The sequence below is a fragment of the Phragmites australis genome, chromosome 19 (genome assembly GCF_958298935.1).
Source record: "Phragmites australis chromosome 19, lpPhrAust1.1, whole genome shotgun sequence".
NCBI lineage: Eukaryota > Viridiplantae > Streptophyta > Magnoliopsida > Poales > Poaceae > Phragmites > Phragmites australis.
Window position 1 is genome coordinate 1,709,556 of NC_084939.1, and position 21,659 is coordinate 1,731,214.

The 21,659-nt window shown below is 41.4% G+C and overlaps 2 protein-coding genes across 2 annotated transcripts; both read right to left on the reverse strand.

The window, feature by feature from the left end:
- Positions 1 to 14,098: 14,098 nt before the first annotated feature.
- LOC133900027 (uncharacterized) lies at positions 14,099 to 15,259 on the reverse strand. Its single transcript, XM_062341099.1, has 2 exons — positions 15,044 to 15,259; positions 14,099 to 14,941 (listed from the first exon to the last, which is right to left on the reverse strand). The coding sequence occupies exon 2, from the start codon at positions 14,921 to 14,923 to the stop codon at positions 14,246 to 14,248; it is 678 nt and encodes a 225-aa protein (XP_062197083.1). The 5' UTR covers positions 14,924 to 14,941; positions 15,044 to 15,259; the 3' UTR covers positions 14,099 to 14,245.
- Positions 15,260 to 15,368: 109 nt separating this feature from the next.
- On the reverse strand, positions 15,369 to 20,210 carry LOC133900022 (F-box/LRR-repeat protein 4-like). The gene is made up of 8 exons (XM_062341091.1): positions 19,795 to 20,210; positions 19,039 to 19,305; positions 18,292 to 18,698; positions 17,550 to 17,735; positions 17,081 to 17,273; positions 16,721 to 16,797; positions 16,485 to 16,635; positions 15,369 to 15,995 (listed from the first exon to the last, which is right to left on the reverse strand). Exons 1-8 carry the CDS (start codon positions 20,104 to 20,106, stop codon positions 15,699 to 15,701), a joined length of 1,890 nt encoding a protein of 629 aa, XP_062197075.1. The 5' UTR covers positions 20,107 to 20,210; the 3' UTR covers positions 15,369 to 15,698.
- Between the last annotated feature and the right edge of the window lie 1,449 nt (positions 20,211 to 21,659).

Sequence of the window (21,659 nt, forward strand, 5' to 3'; positions counted from 1 at the left end):
GCTAACAAAGCAAATACCAAGTTAATGTGATAGCAGGCCAAAGGGCGCAAGAAAGACGGAATGCTTAGACACCTTGCTGATGGAATGCAATGAATGAACTTCGATTCAAAATACAAGGAATTCAAAGCTGAAGTGAGGAATATAAGATTCGGGTTGAGTACGGATGGGATGAATCCTTTCGGTAATATGAGCAATAGTCATAGCACTTAGCCTATGACTCTATGTATCTATAACCTTCCATCTTGGTTGTGCATGAAGTGGACGTTCCTTATAAAGACTTTGTTGACCGATGGGCCGAGTCAACCTGGCAACGATATCGATGTGTATCTCCAACCATTCCTTGAAGAGCTCCTTGTAATATGGAAAGATGGCGTGTGGGTGTGGGATGAATACAAACATGAGCATTTCACTATACGCACGGTATTGTTTGTAACAATCCAAGATTGGCCTATTTTTGCTAACCTATTGGGAAATACTTTAAAAGTCTACAATGGATGTGTATGGTGCTTGGATGAGACACGAGGTTGTGGCTGAAGAACTATAAGAAAATGGTCTACATAGGTCACTATAGGTTTCTACGCCCGGATCACTCGTACCACAGGAATAAAAGAGATTTTGATACGACAGTGGAGACTAGTCGAGCTCTGAAGGTTCATACTAGGGATCATGTATATAAGATAGTAAAGAATCTTAGAGTTGTTCTTTGAAAGGAGAAAGGCAGTAGAAAATTTCTAGCTGGAAAGCTCGCTTCTGTTTTAAGAAGAGATCAATTTTTTGGAACATACCTTATTGGAAGCACTTGATGGATTGACACGCAATCGACCTTATGTATGTGGAGAAGAACGTGTTTGATAGCTTGATTGGTACCTTACTAGACATACCAGGTAAAATAAAAGATACACTCAATGCACGATTGCATCTGGAAGATATGAAGCTAAGGAAAACTCTATATCCTAAAATCCTAGGCAATGGGGCAAACGAACTTCCCAATGCTTGCTACACCCTGAGCAAGGAAGAGAAGATCAGCATGTTCAGTTGCTTGTATAGAATCAAAGTTCCGACCAATTACTCCTCCAACGTAAAGAGATTAGTGAACATAAAAACTTTAAAGTTAGTTGGCATGAAGTCCCATGATTGTCACATTATGATGATATAATTGCTTACTGTTGCAATTAGAGGTTCTACAAGGAAAAAGAAAGATTATCAGTGTTGAGGATGTCGTCGACGAGAAAGACTACAATCAATTCGATGACTTGCCTCCTTTCGGAGACAATATCGACCTGCCTCTCATTAATGACACTGAGGAACCTACCTACATACGCCGTGATCATAACAAAGCTATAATCGTTAAATGAAAGTAGATTTGATGTAATAATTAATTTAGGATTCGTTGTAATTTGTATCAAGGACACGTATTAAGTAAGAATATGCTTTATTTCGTATTAAGTAAAAAGTTTACCGCTATAATTTATGCTTTAATTAGTACAAATAAAGTTATTGTATGATACTTATAGATCTAATTCATAATTACTAAGAATATACCTTAATTTCTATTAAGTAAAAAGCTTTAATTTTTTATAAACATATACATTGCCATAAGTAATGAAGATGTGCTACACAAATTATAAACCTAATATAAAATAAATTACCTAGTATACAATAAATTATAAACCTAAATATACAATAAATAAGTTCCTGCAAAAAAAGAATTAAGTATTACACAAATTATAGATCTAATATAAACCCTAATATTAGATAAATACAAACCTAAATATACAACAAAATGTTTTGTCAAAAAAAAGTAAAACAATATCAGTGCCGGTTATAGGGAAAAACGGCACTAATAGCCCCAATATCAGTGTCGGCTTAATTTTACAACCGGCACTGATAGTCCAAGTATCAGTGTTGGCTGGGTTAAATAACTGGCACTAATAGTTCAAGTATCAGTGTCAGTTGTATACCACAGCCAGCACTTATACTCTTTCCCTATATAAGTCAGACTTAGCCGTAGCCTCTCCATTCCTCCTTTGTGCACCTGTCGATTCCTGTTGTCTCCCAATGCCACCATTGTGGTAGCCATGCCATCACCGTCCTTGTCCCCATCCCCGTCGTCGATGCCGCATGTCCATCATCCCTATCCCCGTCGTCGATGCCGCCTCTCCACCATCCCTGTCCACATCACCGATGCTGCCTCCCCGCTGTCCATGTCCCCTTCACTGATGCCGCCTCCCCACCATCCCCATCACCAACGCCGCCTCCCAGCCATCCCCGTCCCTGTCTCACCAACAGCTTCAACCTGACCAGCAATCTCACCCTCTTCCTGGAGAGGGACGTCGCCATCATCGGTGCCTAGGTTGTCCACCGCATTGTGCTTTTGATCAGCATGGACATTTTGCAATGCTATTGCTTGGATGGATTGGACTTCTATTTCATAGATTAATATGAGTCAGCTACTATTTCTGTTTCACATCAACAGGTGTTTATCATGTTGGTTTGGCCATCAATTCACCTACTTGATGGAGATTTAGAGATGCAGAGGCTGAATAGATGGAGTATTGTTGCATGAATGCTGGTTTACCTATCCCTTTTGGTTGCATTTGCATTGAGGAGTTGCTAGTGACTCGACATAGTTCTAGTGGCTAGCTCATGTGTTTGTTTGGATATGGTTGATGGATGGTGTCCAATCAGAGTGATTTTAACATGTTTCTAGCCTTCTAGGTAAGTGTTGTATGCTGTGGTTTTACCTAAAAAATATTTTACTTGCGAGTAAGATGTTTTGCTCTTGTGCATATTCAGGAAATACTACGTAATTCCTATTCTTTGGGGACTTTGCTAGTGCAGTAAGCGCTGGAGTAATAATATACGACTATCCAATTATTCCTTTTGTCTTTCATAATAGACATGAGTACTGGATGGTGACATGTAGCTATCGATGTGAGGGCAGTAGCTAAGGAAAGACAAGTCACATTTGCATTGTTTTGAAGTCAAGCTACTTTCTGTAATCTTACCTCAATTGGTTGTAGTGCTACTAGGTTGATTGGGATTGTTTGTCTGTAATATATAGTAGTTTCTTTATGCATGGTGAGGCATGTTTAGTTTGTATCAAAGCATTCTCGTGAAGTTCACAATGTTGGGTATGAGAGATGGTACTCTACGATCTTAACACACGATGCAAATAGCTAAATAGTTAAACATGAACACATCTTTATATGTACTAACATGGAGATAGATCATTGACTTTAAATATAATACTAACAATTCAAATTTATTTACTCTTCCTACTTATAATGCTTTACATTTTTGGAAATGTGTTATGTGGGCAACCCAAGCTGTAAAGGTTGTAGTTTGCATATAGGTAATGGTAGGACAATAAGGTTTTGGGAGGACAATTGGATAGGTGTTGCTAGTCTAGCTATAGTTTTTTGGGATTTGTATGTACTGGTCAATGAGAAAACTAGATCAGTAGCTGATATGTGGGATGGTAGTACCTTAAAATGTACTTTCAGGAGATGTTTTAGTCATAGTCTTATGAATAAGTGGGATGAGATATGTCAGATAGTGTCTACAATAGTTTTCTCTGATGAGAACTCCAAAAATTCTCAAATTTGGGTTGAAGTTTTGCTATGCCATGTAGATCTCGTGCACGTGATTGAATCTGAGTTGGTCATTGATGAATTGTTTGATCAAGGCAAGCATCTATGCATACTCAACCTATTATGTTTATGTGTCTTTCAAATTGGAGAGCTATATGGAATTGTGTGATTCTTGCATTGTCAATCCTTGTTAATTGTTATCATATCCTTGTTAACTGAAAAATTGTTGTTTTCCTATAAGATTCAGACAAAACATGCTTCTTTTGGATGGTTGTAGAACAATGACTGATGGATGGGCGTGGACTATCGAAAAGATGTATGATATAGCTGTAGATCTAAGAAAGATAGCTAACAAAAGCTTCGATCCATGTTCGTGCAAGTGCTCCATGGATGCGAACCGGTTTGTACTCCAACTTGAGGAGGTAGTGAGCAACCTTCAAAAGTTGTCCATTCAATTGGTCGAGTTGCTGGATTGTCAAGATGTTGGCCACCTTGAGGCCAAGTGAATCTGATGTGTAATTTGAACTTATAATGCTTGTATGGACCTGATCAATATGTGTTTTGTACTCTATTAGGATATGTTTAATTAAATATTTTTCTTTCATGCTCCCATTTACTTTCCTTATATGAATTGATTGTGACATTACTATGTTGTTATCGTAAACATGCTACATGACATGGATGTCAATCAATTGTTGTTCATTTCTCTTTTCATTTCTAGCTAATCTGTAGCTATGAATCAGACTTGATGCAAGATTAATGTGTTCTCATCAATATTTTAGTTTTAACACATCTGCAGTTTGTGATGGAAGCTATAGAAACAATGAAAATGTTCTTTCAGATTGTTTAGAGAATATTTGTATGATTTGGGCTTTCACCTAGAGTTCTTGGATAAGTTGATGTTAATCAAGATAGTTGCAACCAAGGATCTGCCTAGCCTACAATTACTCTGCTCACTTCAGCCTTCTGATGAAATTCAAAGAAGAGCTGGACGAGCTTCAGAATACTGAATAAAATTCAGAACTCTGAAACTCTCTAAACTTGGGACTAGTTTTTGGTGCTACCTAATCTAATTCAGCAGTGTTTTCTCTGGTGTATTAATTAAGCAACAAAAGAAACGGTTGCCATGTTGTCTCAGAAGTAAAGTTTTGTTATCCCTTAATGTGATTAAACATAACCTTTTGGTTTTGCTTCATCTATTTGGGTGGAGGACCATTTTGTCTGTGTTTGGTCAAAACTAGGTAATGTAGACTTAAGATATGAGCACTTATGATGAACGCCACTTGTTATTGATTCATGAATAATATGTACAATACATATAGTTAGAGACATGATGAACATGTTATAGAAGATTTGGACCTATTACATTTTCTGCTAGTTGCTATTTCTTTATGTATCTACTAGCAGTCATATATGCTAATATCGATGTTGCAACAAATTTGAATAGGTGGAATTTTTATGTGGGAATGGCACATACAAAATCAAGTCGCCGCCCACGTACGTGCACCCTGATACAAGGCCTCTCCTCTGACTAGAATCCAGTCTCGGATGATGCTCAGGAGCGAAGCTCAAGTGCATACCTCAACCTAAATCAACCTCACGTTGATGCTCCGCAGGGTTTGATCACTGATGATGTGCTCTCGTCTCTAACCACTGATGCTGCGCTGAATGGTCAGTCGTCTAAAGGACCGAAGTGTGGCCGAGGTCCCAACAAGATGCCTAAGGGACATTTTTTCATCACGGAGGTCGATTCAGCCGAGGAGCCCATAAAATCTCTGCACATACTCGGGTCGTTCAATACAACATGCAGGTGTCTCGTAAGGGACCATGTCGCAATCACTTATAGAACTTGGAGAGGCAAACGAGGTGACAAGTGGGTGGTTCCCAATAGCATCAAGAATTTCATGTGGGGCAAGTTGTCGCAAAAGTTCGAGTACCCTGAAGGATGCAACATGGCCATAGCAAAGCATTAGGCCCTAGTCATAATGGGCATAATTTTTAAGAATTTTAATAGTAAACTGTACATATATTATCACTTCAAGGGTCGAACACCGGATTGGGATGATTATCCGATGGTGAAAGATGTTTGGAATGATTTCGTGGAGTACAGGGATTCGAGGAAGCAAAAAAGATAAGCAAACAAGGCTAACTCCCAGAAGAACTTATACCCCCACAGAACCAGCTCACGCGGGTTACGTTAGGAAACTTGATCAGTGGGAGAAGATGGAAGAAGACGTAACTAAAGGCAGTGTCACACCTGTGACGGCTGAGTGGATTCCATGATCGAAGAACTACCTGTATCGGGGAGGGATGACTCTTGCGATTGATGTAAGCTTATGCTTCAAAAGCAAATGAGAACTAAAAGTCACGTAGAAGATTAGAGATGCCTACGCCCAGTGTTCTCAGGGCTCTTTCCAGGAAGACAGGGAGAACGACGAGCTAGCATTGGCATTGGGAAACAAGGAGCACACCGGTCGCACGCGCAACAAGGGTTTGAGACCTTGGAAGGTCAGATTTGAACATAACATCGACACTTACAAGCAACAAAGAAAAGAAAATATTTCAGAAATGATAGCCATGCTAAAAGAAGAACTTGCAGAGGAGATACGGATGATAGACGTCAAAATAGAAGCACATATGCAGCAAGCCTAGCAGCAAGCAAGACAGAAGTTGTTAGCCATCACAAATAATGCTTTCGTGCTGAGCCCTGGTGGTTCCCAGAGCAGCTGCACATCCATGGGGCTTCCAGGAGAAGTCTTAATCCATCACCCTGTGGACGACATCATAGAAAGCACACCATGAAAGCTTGTCATGCCAGCCTTGGGTGTTCCCACCACGGTGGCTAGGGGTCTGGCTGAGCAATGGATGGAAGGGACCATCTTCAATGGTCGTCCGATACCATAGGGATACACCAGAATACACGTGGACAGTGTAATACATAAGTACCATAAAAGCAAGCTGGATTACCCTAGAGAGGCAGGGGAAATGAGGCCCTCCAAAAATGTAGGCCATTACGTCATGTGGCGCAAGTGCGGTATATTGTTTGGCAAAGACACAGATGAGTCTAGATCTAGTTCGGAGTCATCGGGTGCACCCATAGGATCTCTGCCTCCTCCATCGCTGCCTCCACAACCACCCAGAAGCTCTCCACCTCCTCTGTCATCACCTCCATAGCCACCCAGAAGATCTCCACCTCCATCACCGCCTCCATAGCCACCAAGAAGATCTCCAACCCCTTCACCGCCACCACCTATCCCGCTGCAGAAGCCGGTAACACCTGCACAAGCTCAAAAGTCGATGTCATCTCAAAAATCAACTTCGTCACAGCAATGAGCAACAGCTAAGAAGTTGGCATCTCCTCTGCCCTATGACTTAACTGATGAGGAAACCAGAAGGAAAGTGAGCGCTGATGTCATTGCACACTTCAAACGTATTGGTCGCCAAGTTTCTTCAGATTTTAAAAAGACATGTGGACCCACCGCTAAAATCTAACTATGCGCGTGGGTAAGAAATAGTTGAGGAAGGCATCGATCGAGAAGGTAAAAAACAAAGAACGCTAGAACAACAGGAAGAATTAGAAAGAAATTTTCTAATTGATGCCGAAATAACAAAAGAAGAACTTTATGACGAGTCCAAGGTTGAAAGGGCACAAACTAAATGGCAATTTAAGCTTGGGGAACCACTGGTCAAGTCCCTATCGGAGCTAACAACCCAAATGTGGAGATTCCATGCCTGGTACTTGAAACAGGTCAAAGGCCGGTAGAGAGATGTTCACGTTCTAATACAGACCTTGTGATTTCCTCTATGGGGATGGCGAAGTCTGGATTCATTTTGATGAAATGTATCAACTCTAACACCAAGACGCCCTCGGTGTTCAACTCATAAGTTTGTGGATTTTGTAAGTGTCTTACATGTATAATTCATAGTATAAATTCTTGTACCATTAGATTGAATATCTTAACTTCTTGTGTATGTAGAATGAAGATACATGCATACAACCAAAAGGGCATCACTGAAGTAGGATTCCTAGACCCAATGAAAATAAAGCAGACGATGGTCGCCACCCTACCACAGGCAACCGAGTATTATGCACTTGAATTTATTAAAACGTGTTAATTAAAGAAATACATATTTTTACCTTACAACTTTAGGTATGTGTTTTCCTCTATGTTTTTACTACTCATTTTTAGCATCACGACGTTAGGACTTAGGATAAATTACCTATAGTGACATATGTGTAGATTTCACTAGGCCCTCTTTGTCATCCAAACTGACTATAGCAGTATCATTGTCCTCGACGGGAAAAGAAATCCAGTAGCCGAATACCAACCCGTCATAGACTTTCTACAAAGGTAAACTAATCATTTCATTAACGCTTTAGTAAACTTCGAATTGATTGAATCTAAGTATAGTTACGGTCAATAATCACACACATACGTGCGCTACGTCAAGAGGAAAGGATGTCACTTTCCGTTTCAAAAGAATTGAAAAATCGTAACAGACTTCCTTGTATGCTTCAGGCCTAGGGCACCAATTTATGTGTCTACTATGTATGTGACTTCATGCATGGATGGACCGAAAATAATTATAGTACCATTACCAAAGCTGAGGTAAGTGGTATACATATTGATGATTAATTTTTAGTTCCTACTCGTGTTCAAATATATAGATTTCTTCAATTCTGGTAATTACAGGACCTCGAGCTAGAAACAGGTATCATCATACCACAAAGAATCAAGGCAATTTAGGGATAACTGTGCGGGTTCATCAATGACCAAGTCATTCTAGAGTCTAGGTGGTACCATATTTTCAAATGATGTTGTTCGTAAGCTGCCCCTTCAATTAGCTTGTGGAGTTCGTTACCTAATTCTTCTCAAGGAAAAAGGCATTGTTTAGGGTCTTCAGTCAACAAGAACAATTGAATGACATCGCTTCTTACCCTTTTGTTGCATACTTCTGTTAATTGTGAACTTTTGTTGTAAACTTGTATTAGTTATGATCTATAGTCAATGACATATGAAATAACATGGTTACGTATGCATGAATGAGATGAGATGTGAATGAATTGTGTGTGTATATGATATTATATGTGCTGAGATAATAACATGTGCATGTAAAACTTGAATGTATGTTTATCTTGTTGTATGTGACATTATTTGTGATATTGTTGATAACGGCTAGATTCTATAAGGGGGGAGGGGCCATCAGTGTTGGCCCATAACAAAAAAAATCAACACTGATACGGAGACTATTAGTGCTAGCTTGTACCAAAAACTGACACTGATAATTGAGTATCAATGTCGGTTACTTGTTATGAACCGGTACTGATAGTCTAGTATCAGTGCTGTTTTTTTTCCATGAGCCAGCACCGATACTCATTATCAGTGTCGAGTAATCAGTGTCGGTTCAAAAACCGTCACTAATGGTATTTTTGAGCTGGCACTGATAACTATTTCTGTAGTAGTGATCCACGTAGAACTGGTAACTCACCACGAAGGGCAGCCATCGCCTTGTACACCACCACTTGAACTGTCATTTCTTTCGAAGTTCTAATTGCCTCAAGGTAGTAGAGGTTGGCTCCACCTTTGATGATTCACGCCCGAATGTCCACGGTCGCCAAATAGTCCATCAAGTTAGGTTCAACTCCTCGAGCATAAACCGCATACTCTGGTGCAAAAGTGAAATTTGCGCGCCACAGCATTTTGTGGAGGAGTGCAGGAAAAGCCTCGAGAAAAAAATTAGAGGAGTAGAGAAACCTTCACAATGCATGTTCTGCTCTGAAAATGAATTTGCAGTCCATCTCTTTTTTGGTTGTGTAGTAGCAAAAGAAATCTGGCATTATGTTAGTGAGTTTTTAGACATAGATATTGGCCAGGAATGTGACTCGGTAGCTTGTCACTGGTTAAACCATAAAAAAGATGCTGGAATTAATATTATCTCTGCTGCAACCTTGTTGGGGATTTGGATTACTAGAAATAACTTTGTGTTTCGAAAACAGAAATGGCAGGATATCAAGGTGATTTTAAAGTTTATTCTGAAGTCAGTAAAGATTTGGCAGTCAATGTTGCAGGATACTTTGTCAGAAAGGATAGATCAATGGTGTGGGTTCTTGGAGAATCAGATCACATCGCCGCTGAGGATCTAATGTCCATCACAAGGCCGATGGGACCAATGAAACGAAGTCTGGACAGGTGTGCCAGTGAAGCTTCTTTGCTAAGAGAAGAATACTCTTGAAGCAGATGGTTGGTTTTGGTGATCAGAAAATTCGGTCTGTGTTCTTCTAATACCTGGTTGTAATGTGATCTTAAATGTGCCGGATCAGTGAGGGCTGGGTTGGAAGCTGATGGCTTACCAGACTTTCTGATGTCGATAATCTCGCAGTACTGTAAATCCATAAATGGTCTCATTTTAATGAAATGGGACAGGGCTTAGGCCTCTGGTTCTTAAAAAAAGAAACAATAGCATTTATCGATCAATCCAAATCTGATGCCCTTGTCCACAGTTGATGATCACGAACTTGACTACGATCAAGCTCTAGCTTGGTGAAAGATCAATAAAACAAGTATATAGTTAGTATGTTTTGGTGACTAATATTAACATGATCAATAAGATTAATAAAGTTTGCTAGGTTGCAAAAATTTAGTCTTATGAATGAAGAAGATGGGCTTATGGTTCCAAACACCTCATAAGAGTTAATATTAAGGTTAAAGAAGAGCTTTATGAAAATATAAGAACTATTGTTTAGATAAGTTATCATGAAGTTGAGAGCATCACTTGTGTATATAGGTTTTTTCTCTTTCGTTGTACTACAAAGAGAGGTTTAGGTTTAATAGCTTGATCTAGGGTCTTTCGGTTAATAGTCTAGTAGTGATGCACATTATGGTTATCTAATCCTAATAGACCAAGAGGGAGACCTAAGACATAAAGAAGTGAAGCGGACGCAAGCTTTGTGAGCGGTTGGAGTGCACCGTGCCGGAGTGGTTGTCACACCTGGTTTTATAAAAGAACAAAACCAGATGCAAACTATATGTATGCTAAGATCAAGTTTTATACATGCAGCGACTTCATCAGTGTATCACACACAGTGCCATTATTACAATGTTTAACTTAAACAAAATAGATAAATCTCAGAGTCTTAAACTAAAGCACACAAACTAAACACAGCGAAGCTCCCATCTTCCACAGGCAATTGACCGGGGGATCCACCAGCCTAGCAATATTCATCTTCATCAATGTAGAAGTCTAGTTCTCCTTCAATGTCTCTATTGTCTGAGCAGCGATTTGATGCACATTTGGATGAAAATAGCAAGTGTGAGTACATATCGTACTTCGCAAGTGTTGGAAATATATGACATGCAAGCTTGATTGAAGAAATAGGCTATAACAGGTAAATTTGCATAAATACCAACTATGCTATCGTAAAAAGAGTTATAAAAGCAAACTATTTATCTATGACAACCATCACTAAACTCTCAACTCTAGAAATATCTCCACATGTTTCCCAACTACCTGAATTTCACATCAGGTTCCCAAACCAACCAACTTGATACCCATCACAGGTAACCAAGAACCATCCACTGACATTTACGCTTCACAGGTAACCAACCAAATCAACTAAACCAAACCAACTAATCATGTGAGGATCCAAGTCTCTCATGATCGTGAGCATGGCTGATATATCAGATTGTACACTCTGCAGAGGTTGTCTAGCTTTCCCCACGAGTCGTGATTTTCTTGTTGCCGTGTTGCGCAAACACTTAACACACGCTAGTGGTGTGTCGCCCAGAGATCACTACAAGGCTGTTACAAAGCATCCTACCAACAAGAATAAGCCCGCTAAGGTTTCATCGCCGTCAAAGTGGAGTCACACCACCTAGAAGCCCCCTCATGCGCCTTGTAGCCCCGGAAAGAATCAATCTACCCTTCCACTACACCACCAATGGCTCATTCTATGCTGAGGATCAACTACTTACTAAGCCAGGTCGTACCCATATAAGCCTCATAGATGGATGATAATTCTTGAGTTATCACTCCATGACCGATCCTTAGGACATCGAGCAAGTACTACCACCCACCAAAGTGTTTCACACACTTATGCCTCACGCACCATCATCAACTAACCTTCTGCTCGACATCCCCAAGTTCCATGTTGCCACACAAGTTACCATAATTTTCAACTTATAGTTGCATAATTTATTAATCATGTTTAACTCATAACACATCCATACCCTTGTGCAAAGCTAAGCATAAACTACCCATAAACCACTGCTGACAACTAGGCGACAAGGAATATATGGAACATGGTACTATAAGTAAATGGGATTCAAAATTAATAGCATGCATATTTGAAATAAATAACACATTTAAAAACTTGGATCAAAATATTCAAGGACACTTGCCTCTTCCAACTTACTGCTCATACTCTTCAAAGGCTTGGTCCTGGAGATTCTCGAACTGTTCTTCGTCTGCTCTCGGAACACACCAGAAAAGCACATACAAAACTAGCTCATAATAGCACACCAAACAATAGCTAACATCTATGAAAAGAGTACTAAAAGATAGTACACGTTTCTACGAACGCGAGAGCGTAAAAATCACCTAAAACGGAGCTAAAACGAGAAGGTTACGCTAAAAACAAGTTTGGACTAAATCTAAAAAAGAAAAATACTTGTTTTGAATAAAACAGAGAGGACATGGGCCTTTTTGTAAAAATAGAGTAACCTATTTGCAAATATTGGAAAGTCTAGGGACTAAACTATAAAAAGACAGGGGCTTTAGGGTAAATATAGGAAAGTCCAAGGGCTAAAGTGCAAAAGTGCCACTTTTTCCCAAATTAAAATAATTCAGAAAGCTGACTGGGTAAAGCTATGGTGATGTGGCATGACACATGGGCTCTGAGGCTGAGGTGGTCGGCTGACGTGGGCGGTGAGGTGGCAATGGTGGCTAACTGGATTAAAGAAGATGACATGTGGTGATATGTGATTGGCTCGGGTGAAGGGGTATTCTGAATCTAATATAGACCATCGGTTATATATCGGGCAGTGAGAGAGGAGGGAGGGGATTAACCGACCGGCGGCAAAGAGGAAACAGCGGCGGCGAACTCGCCGGCGAGGGCAAAAACCTTGTTGCCGGGCACAAGGGACTACGGCGAGTGGCGGAGGAAAGAGAGGAGTGGACGGCGAACCCGTTTGACGGTTTACCGCGGACGGTGCGGTTTGGGAAGGTAGTCGGCGGCGGTGGAGGAGACAGCGGTGCACAAGACGCATCAGGGAAGGAGCTCCGGTGACCGAGACGTGAAGGGGAGCGGTGGAATCGGTTCCTCGTGAGCACGTGGTCCCGAAGTTGTACTCAGTTAGCGAGGAGAAGCGGCAAGCGCGGCGGATGGTGGAGCTCGGCGCGATGGCAATAATGGTGGCTACGGCTAGAGCTAGAGGTAGCTCAGTTCGAGGAAAAACAGATCAAAGGAGGGGGGTGCGAACTTATATAGGCGGGGAACAGATAAACACGGAGGTTGGCACGGATTCGGTGGGTTTTGTTGAGATTTGGGCTCGAGTGAGGCGGCGACGCGGTCGTCTCGTGTCCGACTCAGACTCGGGCGGTGCGGCACGAGGAAGGAGACGGCGCATGCGGGCTCACCTGGCGGCAACGCGTGAGGAGAGGCGGGATTTGGTAGGGCACCTTTGCGTAGCGACGGCACGGGATTGCTGGGCCTGGCCTTCAGCCAGCCCAGGCGGGAGGTGGGGAGGAGAGGAGAGTGGGCTCCGGCTCGGCCCGAGAAGAGGAAAAGAAAGGATGGGCTGAAGGAGGGAGTTCGGCCCATAGGAGAAAAATTAATTTTTCTTTTATGAAACCTTTTCAAACTTTTCAAAAATCAAACGACTCACCTCGAGGTTTTCAAAAATCATTTTTCACACAATAAAACTCTAATGTATCTACTCCAGCATGAATACATCAAACTTCTTAATATAGCCTAAGTTAATTATTTAATTTAGAAAATAAGTTTTCCACTAGAATTTTGAGAAGAAGAACAACACCCTAATTCTAAAGAAAAGGTAAATTATTACTACTTTCAAAAAGTTGAAAATTAGGGTGTTCCAGTGGTAAAGCATTACCTTAGTGGAGACAGCGGTGAGCTTCCGAGAAAGGCTCATTAAGAGACCCACCAACGTGTGGTGAGCTCAAATGGCTATCCACAAGGTCAGCGGACCAGGGAGTTGGCCCTTCCAATGGGCTCCAGTGTAAATTAGGGATGAGTGGTAACCCATTAATACCACAAGAAAAAAGTCATCATTCTGAGTTTGCATTCTCTCTACCTTTTAGATTCCATATTTACTTCTTGCACCATTTTACTTTTTACATTTACCTTTTCTAGAATTATCATATATAGTTTATAGGATTAGTTCCTAGGTGCAAAACTTTACAATAGAGTAGAAGCACTAGATAAATTTAAAACACATTTAAATATAAACTGACTTTGATTTATCTCGTTAAATTTGAGCCAATAGTTTTAAAATCATTAATCCACCCCTCTTGGAGCATCACAGACTCTTACACGACAATTACAGAGATATTAATCATCCAAACCCAAACACATACATACGTACACACTCGCTAAGGGTCTCACTGACACATGCATGCATACACCGGCCGGTTCACTTGTCCGGCACCGGCTTGCCGGTGGCGCCGAAGCCCTTCCTGCGCTCCTCGATGAAGGTCGAGGACTGCTCATTGATGTTGGACGGCACCCGCGGCACCGCGGGCATCCGCGGCCGGAGCCCGCTCCTCCTCGGCGCCCGGCCGCCCTGCTCCTCCCCTCCCGCGCCCGACGACGACGAAGCCTGCCGCTTCTTGAACATCGACTTCTTCTTCTCCAACGCCGGCGCACCCTTGTCGCCGGCGCCAGCCTCCTCCGGCCTGTCCTCCTTGATTGTCACCGCCTTCCTCACCTTCGTGATCTCCTCCACCGCCGCTGGGGACAACGGATGATCAGCGGCCGCGGCAGCTCCCTTCTGCCTCTGCTCATCGCTCGCCGTTGCCTTCGCCTTGCTCACGTCTTCCAGGATGGTCGTGACGCCGTTGTGGCCTTCGTCTCCATGGCCGTTGAAGAACTCGAAGTCGAAATCAGCCCTCTCGATCCGTATGGCGAACTCGTCTTCCTCCTCTCCCTCTCCTCCCTCCATCTGACGGTGGCCGCCGCCAGCTCTTGGCCCTCCAGTGATGTTCTTCTGCCTGTTCATGGATAGGCTTTTCGCCAGGAACGTCAATAACCGGTCACAAATGCCCCCGGCGGCACTCGCCGGCTCGTCACCTCCTCCGGCGCCTTTCTCCATTGCTGCTTATGCTTGATTCTTGTTGCAAAAATGGAGCAAGCACTTATAGATGCCTCAACTTGGATGTGTTTGGATAAGGAATAACAATAAAGTAGCAGACAGCGTAGGGAGGAAGCAGACCGGGAGGAGCAAAGAATCTATGCGTTTCTTGCAGCTGGAAGACGTCTGATGTTATCTGAAAGGGATCACCAGCAAGAGATTCTGGCTTGGTTGGGTTTGTGAAGATGTCTTGGGCAGTGAAGGACAAGAAGGAATCCCAGATGCCACAGGAAGCAATCCGTTTGGAATATTGCAGCTTGAAGCAATTCCAAACGTCAGAAACTGTCTAAAAGAAGCCGGAAGGTATCTCACTGGCCACTGGAACATGGGCAAGGTAGCTGATGAGCATCACAAAAGAACATACGAACAGGGAAGATATAAGCTGATAAATATTTGAAAACAGAGGGAGTAAAACTGTAAAAATGCTCATGTTTCATTTCAGACAGGGTGGCCAACAGGGCTACATGAAAAATATTTGCTTTTACATCACTAGCAAAGTAGCAAGGTGCAATATGTACAATGGGGCTTTTGCCAGTTTATTCAGCTGCTTTTTTATTTGGTTCATCACTTCGGCGTCAATAGTTGATACATTTTATTCTGTTCAACTCTTTTGAGTTAGAGGTCATACAACACTTTTGAGCTAATGATGCTATGGTATACAATGCAGCAACAAACAACAGAAGCTTTCTGAGTAAAAAAGGAGTTGATAAAACACAGATTTATTTCCCTTTTGATACTAGAGCCCAGTGCAGAGGAACGATAAGACCGGTCCCGCTCTCCGCCGTGTCCTCTCGCTCACCTTCCACTCCTCAACGACGAGCTTCTTCAGCTTGGAGCAGCTCGAGATGACAGTCGCTACCCCGGCACTGGTGATTTGCCTGCAGTATACCATCTGGCATGACTCAAGCTGCAGGCACCCCCTAACGAGGTGGCCCAGACCAATGTTGGTGACCTTCGGACAGTGGGAAAGCGTGATATCTTTAAGCTTGGGACAACCTTCACCTATCTCAGCTAGAGCCATGTCCCCAATGATCTGTATGTCGGGGGAAGATGACAAGTCATCAGAAGAAAGGATAGCATGCTCGCGTTGCTATTCACAAAGCAAAAGGAAGCAAGTTTTTCCCCCTCTTTTCCTAACTAAGAATGAATAACAGAGAATTTGTGTGAAATAACAGTCGAATTGATATAGTTCCAAAACAGGTGTCTCCTGTTTGAAAAAATAACGAGGATATATCACGAGTTGGATGGATTCTTTTCATGTTTCTGATCTTTATATTCATTATTGTTCATGTATCAATTGAACTTGTTGATTCCCTGTACTTTTAGCAAATCAATAAATTTGTGGTTTCCTGTATACCAGATCCTAGATATAAGGCTGACGACTGTATCGATTCTAGTACTGTGAGATGTCCTTGAACTGTTCCTTGGGTGAAATGGAGATAAACTGAAGTAGCGGACATTTTTCATTTAGTCAATTTTTAGACAATTATATATAAGGAATTCAGTGTCATAAGAGATGTACCCAGAGAGCACTTATATCCAGGAAAACTAGATCAGGGCATCCTCTTGCAAGCGCAGTCAGCCCGCTATCAGTGATTAGCTGGCAGCCGCACAAGTTTAACTTTTGAAGCGAGCAGCTTTCAGCGATTGCAGCCAGACCTGCATCAGATACCCTGTAAAGGAAAGTTGAAGGTTCAAAATGAAGGGCACATGGGCACGCTAATCAACAAGACAGGATACATGCATGATAATATTTACCTCTCACAAAATTGGAGGGTTAACTCTTTAAGTGATTTACAGTTCTCAGCAACAGATATCAATGCTTTATCCCCTATCTGCACAACAGAAGGACTTCGGTCAACCAAACAAATCTGAGTCCCAAATTTCAACAACATTGAAGTTCTTTTAGTTTTGCACGGTACTAGATCACTTCGCTCCATCTAAAAGCAAAATTCTTAAACAACCAAATGCATCAATTTTAACAATACAAACAAAAATTATGCAAAGTTCCAGTCTTCCAGACTGAACAGAACCAAAACATAGACTGCAAGGGAAAGGTTGCCATTTGCCTCCATGCATACTAGGCTTGCAGCAAATAAATTCAAGCTCGGAAAGTACCTCGTAACCGCGCCGAATAGAAAGTTCTGTTAAGTTCTTGCAGCCTTGAGCTATGTGGTACAGGGCATCATCACTTATTCTTGAACAGTCGACCAAATAAAGAGACTTGAGAAGGGAGCAGCCTCTACCAATCTCCAGAAATGCACTGTTCTGGATCCTTGGGCAGTAAATTAGAGAGAGCTCCAAAAGGGCCCTGATTGCATAGGACGGCAAATCATAAACTGCAACATATATTATCAATATAGCTCTAAAGTGCAGCTAAGCTAAAAGAACTACTGTAAAACAATTACTCTTTTCTCAAAGTCGAAAAGTACTGTTTTTTAACCAGATCCTTGTTTCCAATAATACTGTTTCACTTACTTGAACTACAGCACGTCTGATTAATAAAGAACTGTTCTGAAAAGGATAACAAATCTATAGAAATGTTAATTAAAGGAAATTGCAATAGAGTTATCAACAAGAAACTTACGGGCACCATTGCCCAATGTGCTCCAGTGCAGCAGTTTCCATGTTCCGACAACCATTGATCTTCAGCCGTGCTAATTTTTTGCAGCTACGAGCTACAAATTCAAGGCTTCTGTCAGTTAGTAACTGGCAATCATTGAGAATAAGATCTGTGAGATTTTTGCACCCCTTTGCAATAGAAGAAAGGCTCCTGCAATTCCAAACGATGGTCAGCAAGAATCCTAAAATTTAGCAGAAGTACAGGGTGCAAGCAAAAAGAAGAATTAATGGATGATCCACACCTCCAATTGCAGCAAACTCGATTCAATGGGAAACAGCAAATAGGGATTTCTAACATCCTAATTAGTTTATATCAGTTCTAAGTACCTTGGCTCTCATTGCATTTACTCTCATTTGTCTTGAAATTCTGGTGTTTTTTAGCCTTGTTGGCTCTTGTGAATGTTATCATTGGGCCATGTTAGACCTTGCAATCTTGATTATACGACTATCTTCATTATTTATTCTTATTAATGCAATGTAGTAGGCTCCTCCCCAGCTGTTCTTCTCCCCAAAAAAATGGGTAAGCAATTCCCACAATTTAGTGTACATCAAGATAGAATTACGACAAGAACAAAGGAATGCCTTTACCATAGGATTGAAATCCAAGGAGAAATTTAATAAAGGAAAACAAACATATAAAACGAAATTGGACTTCAGGCATTTGTAAAATGCAACATTAGATTAAAGAGTGCAATTAAACTGAGTACCTGTCCGTAAATCGTTCAAAGTTGTTGAGAGACAGGCTTTCTAAAAGCGAACAAAATGAACCAATAGCATCTAGGGCCTCATCACCAGCACCAATACATTGCAGCTTCAAAGTTTTTAATAATCGGCATCCTTTGGCAATAGATATTACTCCCTTGTTTTGAATACGTTCTGATTCCAGTGACAGGATTTCCAGGTTAGGGCAGTGGGATCCAACAGCGTGTAAGGATGCATCTGTCATCCAAACACAAGTTGCAACAGACAGAATGACCAGTGATTGCCCACGGTTCTTTACTAGTCCAATCAAGCCTTCATCCGTGGTGCCTTCAACGAAGCGCAAATTTAAATTACTAAGTAGCTTGCAGCCTTCCCCAATAGCAATAAGTCCTGGATCTCCAATATAGCAAGCCTGCAGTTCAATTTTGCGTCATGCTTTGTCCAAAAATAGGTATTGGGTCTACTTAAGACGAAATATATGGATTGGAACAAATTGTGGATGGAACTAGATAGAAGAACCGTTATCAATTTTGCAGATTTGTCAACCAGATAATTCCTTTAAGTAAGGACAATCAATAATTGCCATTTCACCAGGAACAAAGATTCAAATTGTAAATTTCCAGATACCGTTCCACTGCATTGATACTCATCGTGTATACCAAGTAGTAATGTTTTATATTGCCAAGAGCGAAAAATATGAACTTTGTGAATTCAACACAACAAAAGCAGAAGAACTGATAACAAGGCATTACCTGGAGATCCAAAGAAGTCAAATTCTTGCAATTCTCTGCTATCCTCACCAAGCCTGTTGATGATATGGCAGAACACCATATCAGACTTAGTTTTTCAAGCCCTTTGCAACCCATCGCGAGATGAGTTAAGCCAACATCAGTCAAACAACTGCGCTCTGTCACATCATCAACGGCTGGCTGGTCCAATGGGAATGGGGATATCTGAACTGAGAGATCTGTCCTGAGGGGCAATCTCCTGCGGCGCCGAAATGGGCTAGTACTATGCACCTGTATTCAAGATAAGTATTGAGTGTATCGCAACACAGCTAAGTAAACTGACTTTGGGGTTAAGGACCTGAATACATGAATGTCACTGAATTAAGACGGTATCTCTTAAGTTTAGACAGCATAGTTATGTCCATTCTAGCGTTGGAACAATTCCTCGGTGGAGAAGGGCATTCAAGCTAGTAAGTAAACACATAACAATGATCCCTTGAACTGAACAAAGTGCATCACTCATACAGAGTTAGACACTAGAAGTACCCTGTAAAATTATTTAAATTGTAGAAAAGATACATTTTTTGGGAACGCGGTGCTAGTTCATCTACATATCCTTCACATTCGCCAAGTTTCTCCCAAATAAGATGTAGACCCCAAAATCTAAAGTTCCTCACGATCACGATCCGTATTATCGGCAAGATACAAGATTTCTCGCAAATTCGGGTACGGGAGCACCAGCAATACGCAGAATTCAGCATAAAACTAAGGGTAACTCACCGTGCGGCGCGATCTGGATGCGGAGCCGGAGCTGCCAGCACCGCCGGCCCCGACGGTGAGGCGCTCGTCCACCGACACGTCGACGAGCGCGGGGAACCGCTCCGCGACGAGCCGCAGCACGTCGTCCGCGCGCTCCCCCGACGCCGCGAGCTTCGCGGAGCGGCGGGATGAGCGCTCGAGGCGGCGCCAGCGGTGGCAGACGAGCGCGCAGGCGTCGAGGTCGCGCTTGCCCGCGCCAGCGCCTACGCGGCGGAGCACGTCGTCGAGGATCTCGTCCGGCAGGGTGAGGTTGATGAGGTCGGCGCCCCTCATCGCCCTCCGCCGCCTGCGACGCCGGAGATGAGGCCGGGGGGGGGGGGGCGGGGATGGGAAGAAGCAGCGGTGGAGGTGCGGGTGTGATTCACGGTTTCGAGGAGTCGGAGGGGGCGGAGCGCAAGAGTTGCCGCGTGCTCGCGCGGTTATGTAGTTGGAGGTTTATTTTCAATTTACTCCTCATACTATGTGAGAAACTCTTTTAAGCACCTCGCTTGGAGGACTCGATTGGCAAAGTTTGGAGGATTCTTTTTTAGTTTGGACTTTATGTAGTGGTGCGTTCACAAAGCTTCCTTCCTCGATGAGGGTATCGATAGGACGCGGGCAAAATCCGGATGGCTCGAATGCAACGTAGCAGTAACCTTAACAAGACGATTTGGAACAGAACTATATTATTAGAGTAAAATACATATGCAGTCCTTAAACTACCTTTAGTTCCATAAACTCTGAAATTGTATTTTTAATTATTAATGTTGTCAGGTACATACTGGTTTAGCGTGGCAAAGATGACTGACGTGGCACGTGATGCCTACGTGGTAAGACGGCTAACGTGACATATCATGCGATGCCTGCATGGTAAAAGCAGTACAGAAAAAATTAGAAAAATAAAATAAAAATTAGAAAAATTCTGTAAAAAAGTGGTAAAATGTAGAAAATATATATTTTAAAAAAAACAGGAAAAATTAAAAAAAAACAAGAAAATAATTATGATAATTAAAAAATTAGTTTTCTTAGTAAAATAATTTAGAATAATCTGTTTTAATCTTTTTAGTGTTTCTTTAATTCCTAAAAATTCTTAGAAAATTTGGAAAATAATAGGCGCATCCAAAAAAATCTAGGAAAATTTCTACACTCTTTTTTCACCCTTCCAAAGCCATATCTCCATCATTACAACTCTGATCTGATCGTTTCCTTCTCTAATAATTCACAAAAAATCATAAAAATAATAAATTGAGTTATTTGATGTGTTTTAGCTTCAAAAATTCTCTAGTCTATGTTGCTAAAAACATAATTTTTATCTTATTACATAAAATCATTATTAAACTAGGGTGATCAACGCTTTTGGTGAGTGTATGTGTGTGATGAAACTCAAGAACAAAAAAAGTTATGCAGGTTCTTGTCTCTCATGGGATAACCTTTCCAAGACGATTTGGAACAGAACTATATTATTAGAGTAACATACATATGCATCCTTAAACTACCTTTAGTTCCATAAACTCTGAAATTGTATTTTTAATTATTAATGTTGTCAGGTACATACTGGTTTAGCGTGGCAAAGATGACTGACGTGGCACGTAATGCCTACGTGGTAAGACGGCTAGCGTGACATATCATGTGATGCCTGCATGGTAAAAAAGTACAGAAAAAAATAGAAAAATAAAATAAAAATTAGAAAAATTCTGTAAAAAATTAGTAAAATATAGAAAAAATATATTTTAAAAAAAGGAAAATTTTAAAAAACAAGAAAATAATTATGATAAATTAAAAAATTAGTTTTCTTTAGTAAAATAATTTAGAATAATCTTTTTTAATCTTTTTAGTGTTTCTTTAAT

Excerpts from the sequence above, each read along its gene's own strand:
- LOC133900027 (XM_062341099.1), bottom strand. The coding sequence starts at position 14,923 with ATGGAGAAAGGCGCCGGAGGAGGTGACGAGCCGGCGAGTGCCGCCGGG.
- LOC133900022 (XM_062341091.1), bottom strand. The coding sequence starts at position 20,106 with ATGAGGGGCGCCGACCTCATCAACCTCACCCTGCCGGACGAGATCCTC. Across the intron at positions 17,274-17,549 it reads CACATTGGGCAATGGTGCCC|GGCCCTTTTGGAGCTCTCTC; the intron begins GTAAGTTTCTTG and ends CTATGCAATCAG. Across the intron at positions 16,636-16,720 it reads ACCCTCCAATTTTGTGAGAG|GGTATCTGATGCAGGTCTGG; the intron begins GTAAATATTATC and ends TTTCCTTTACAG.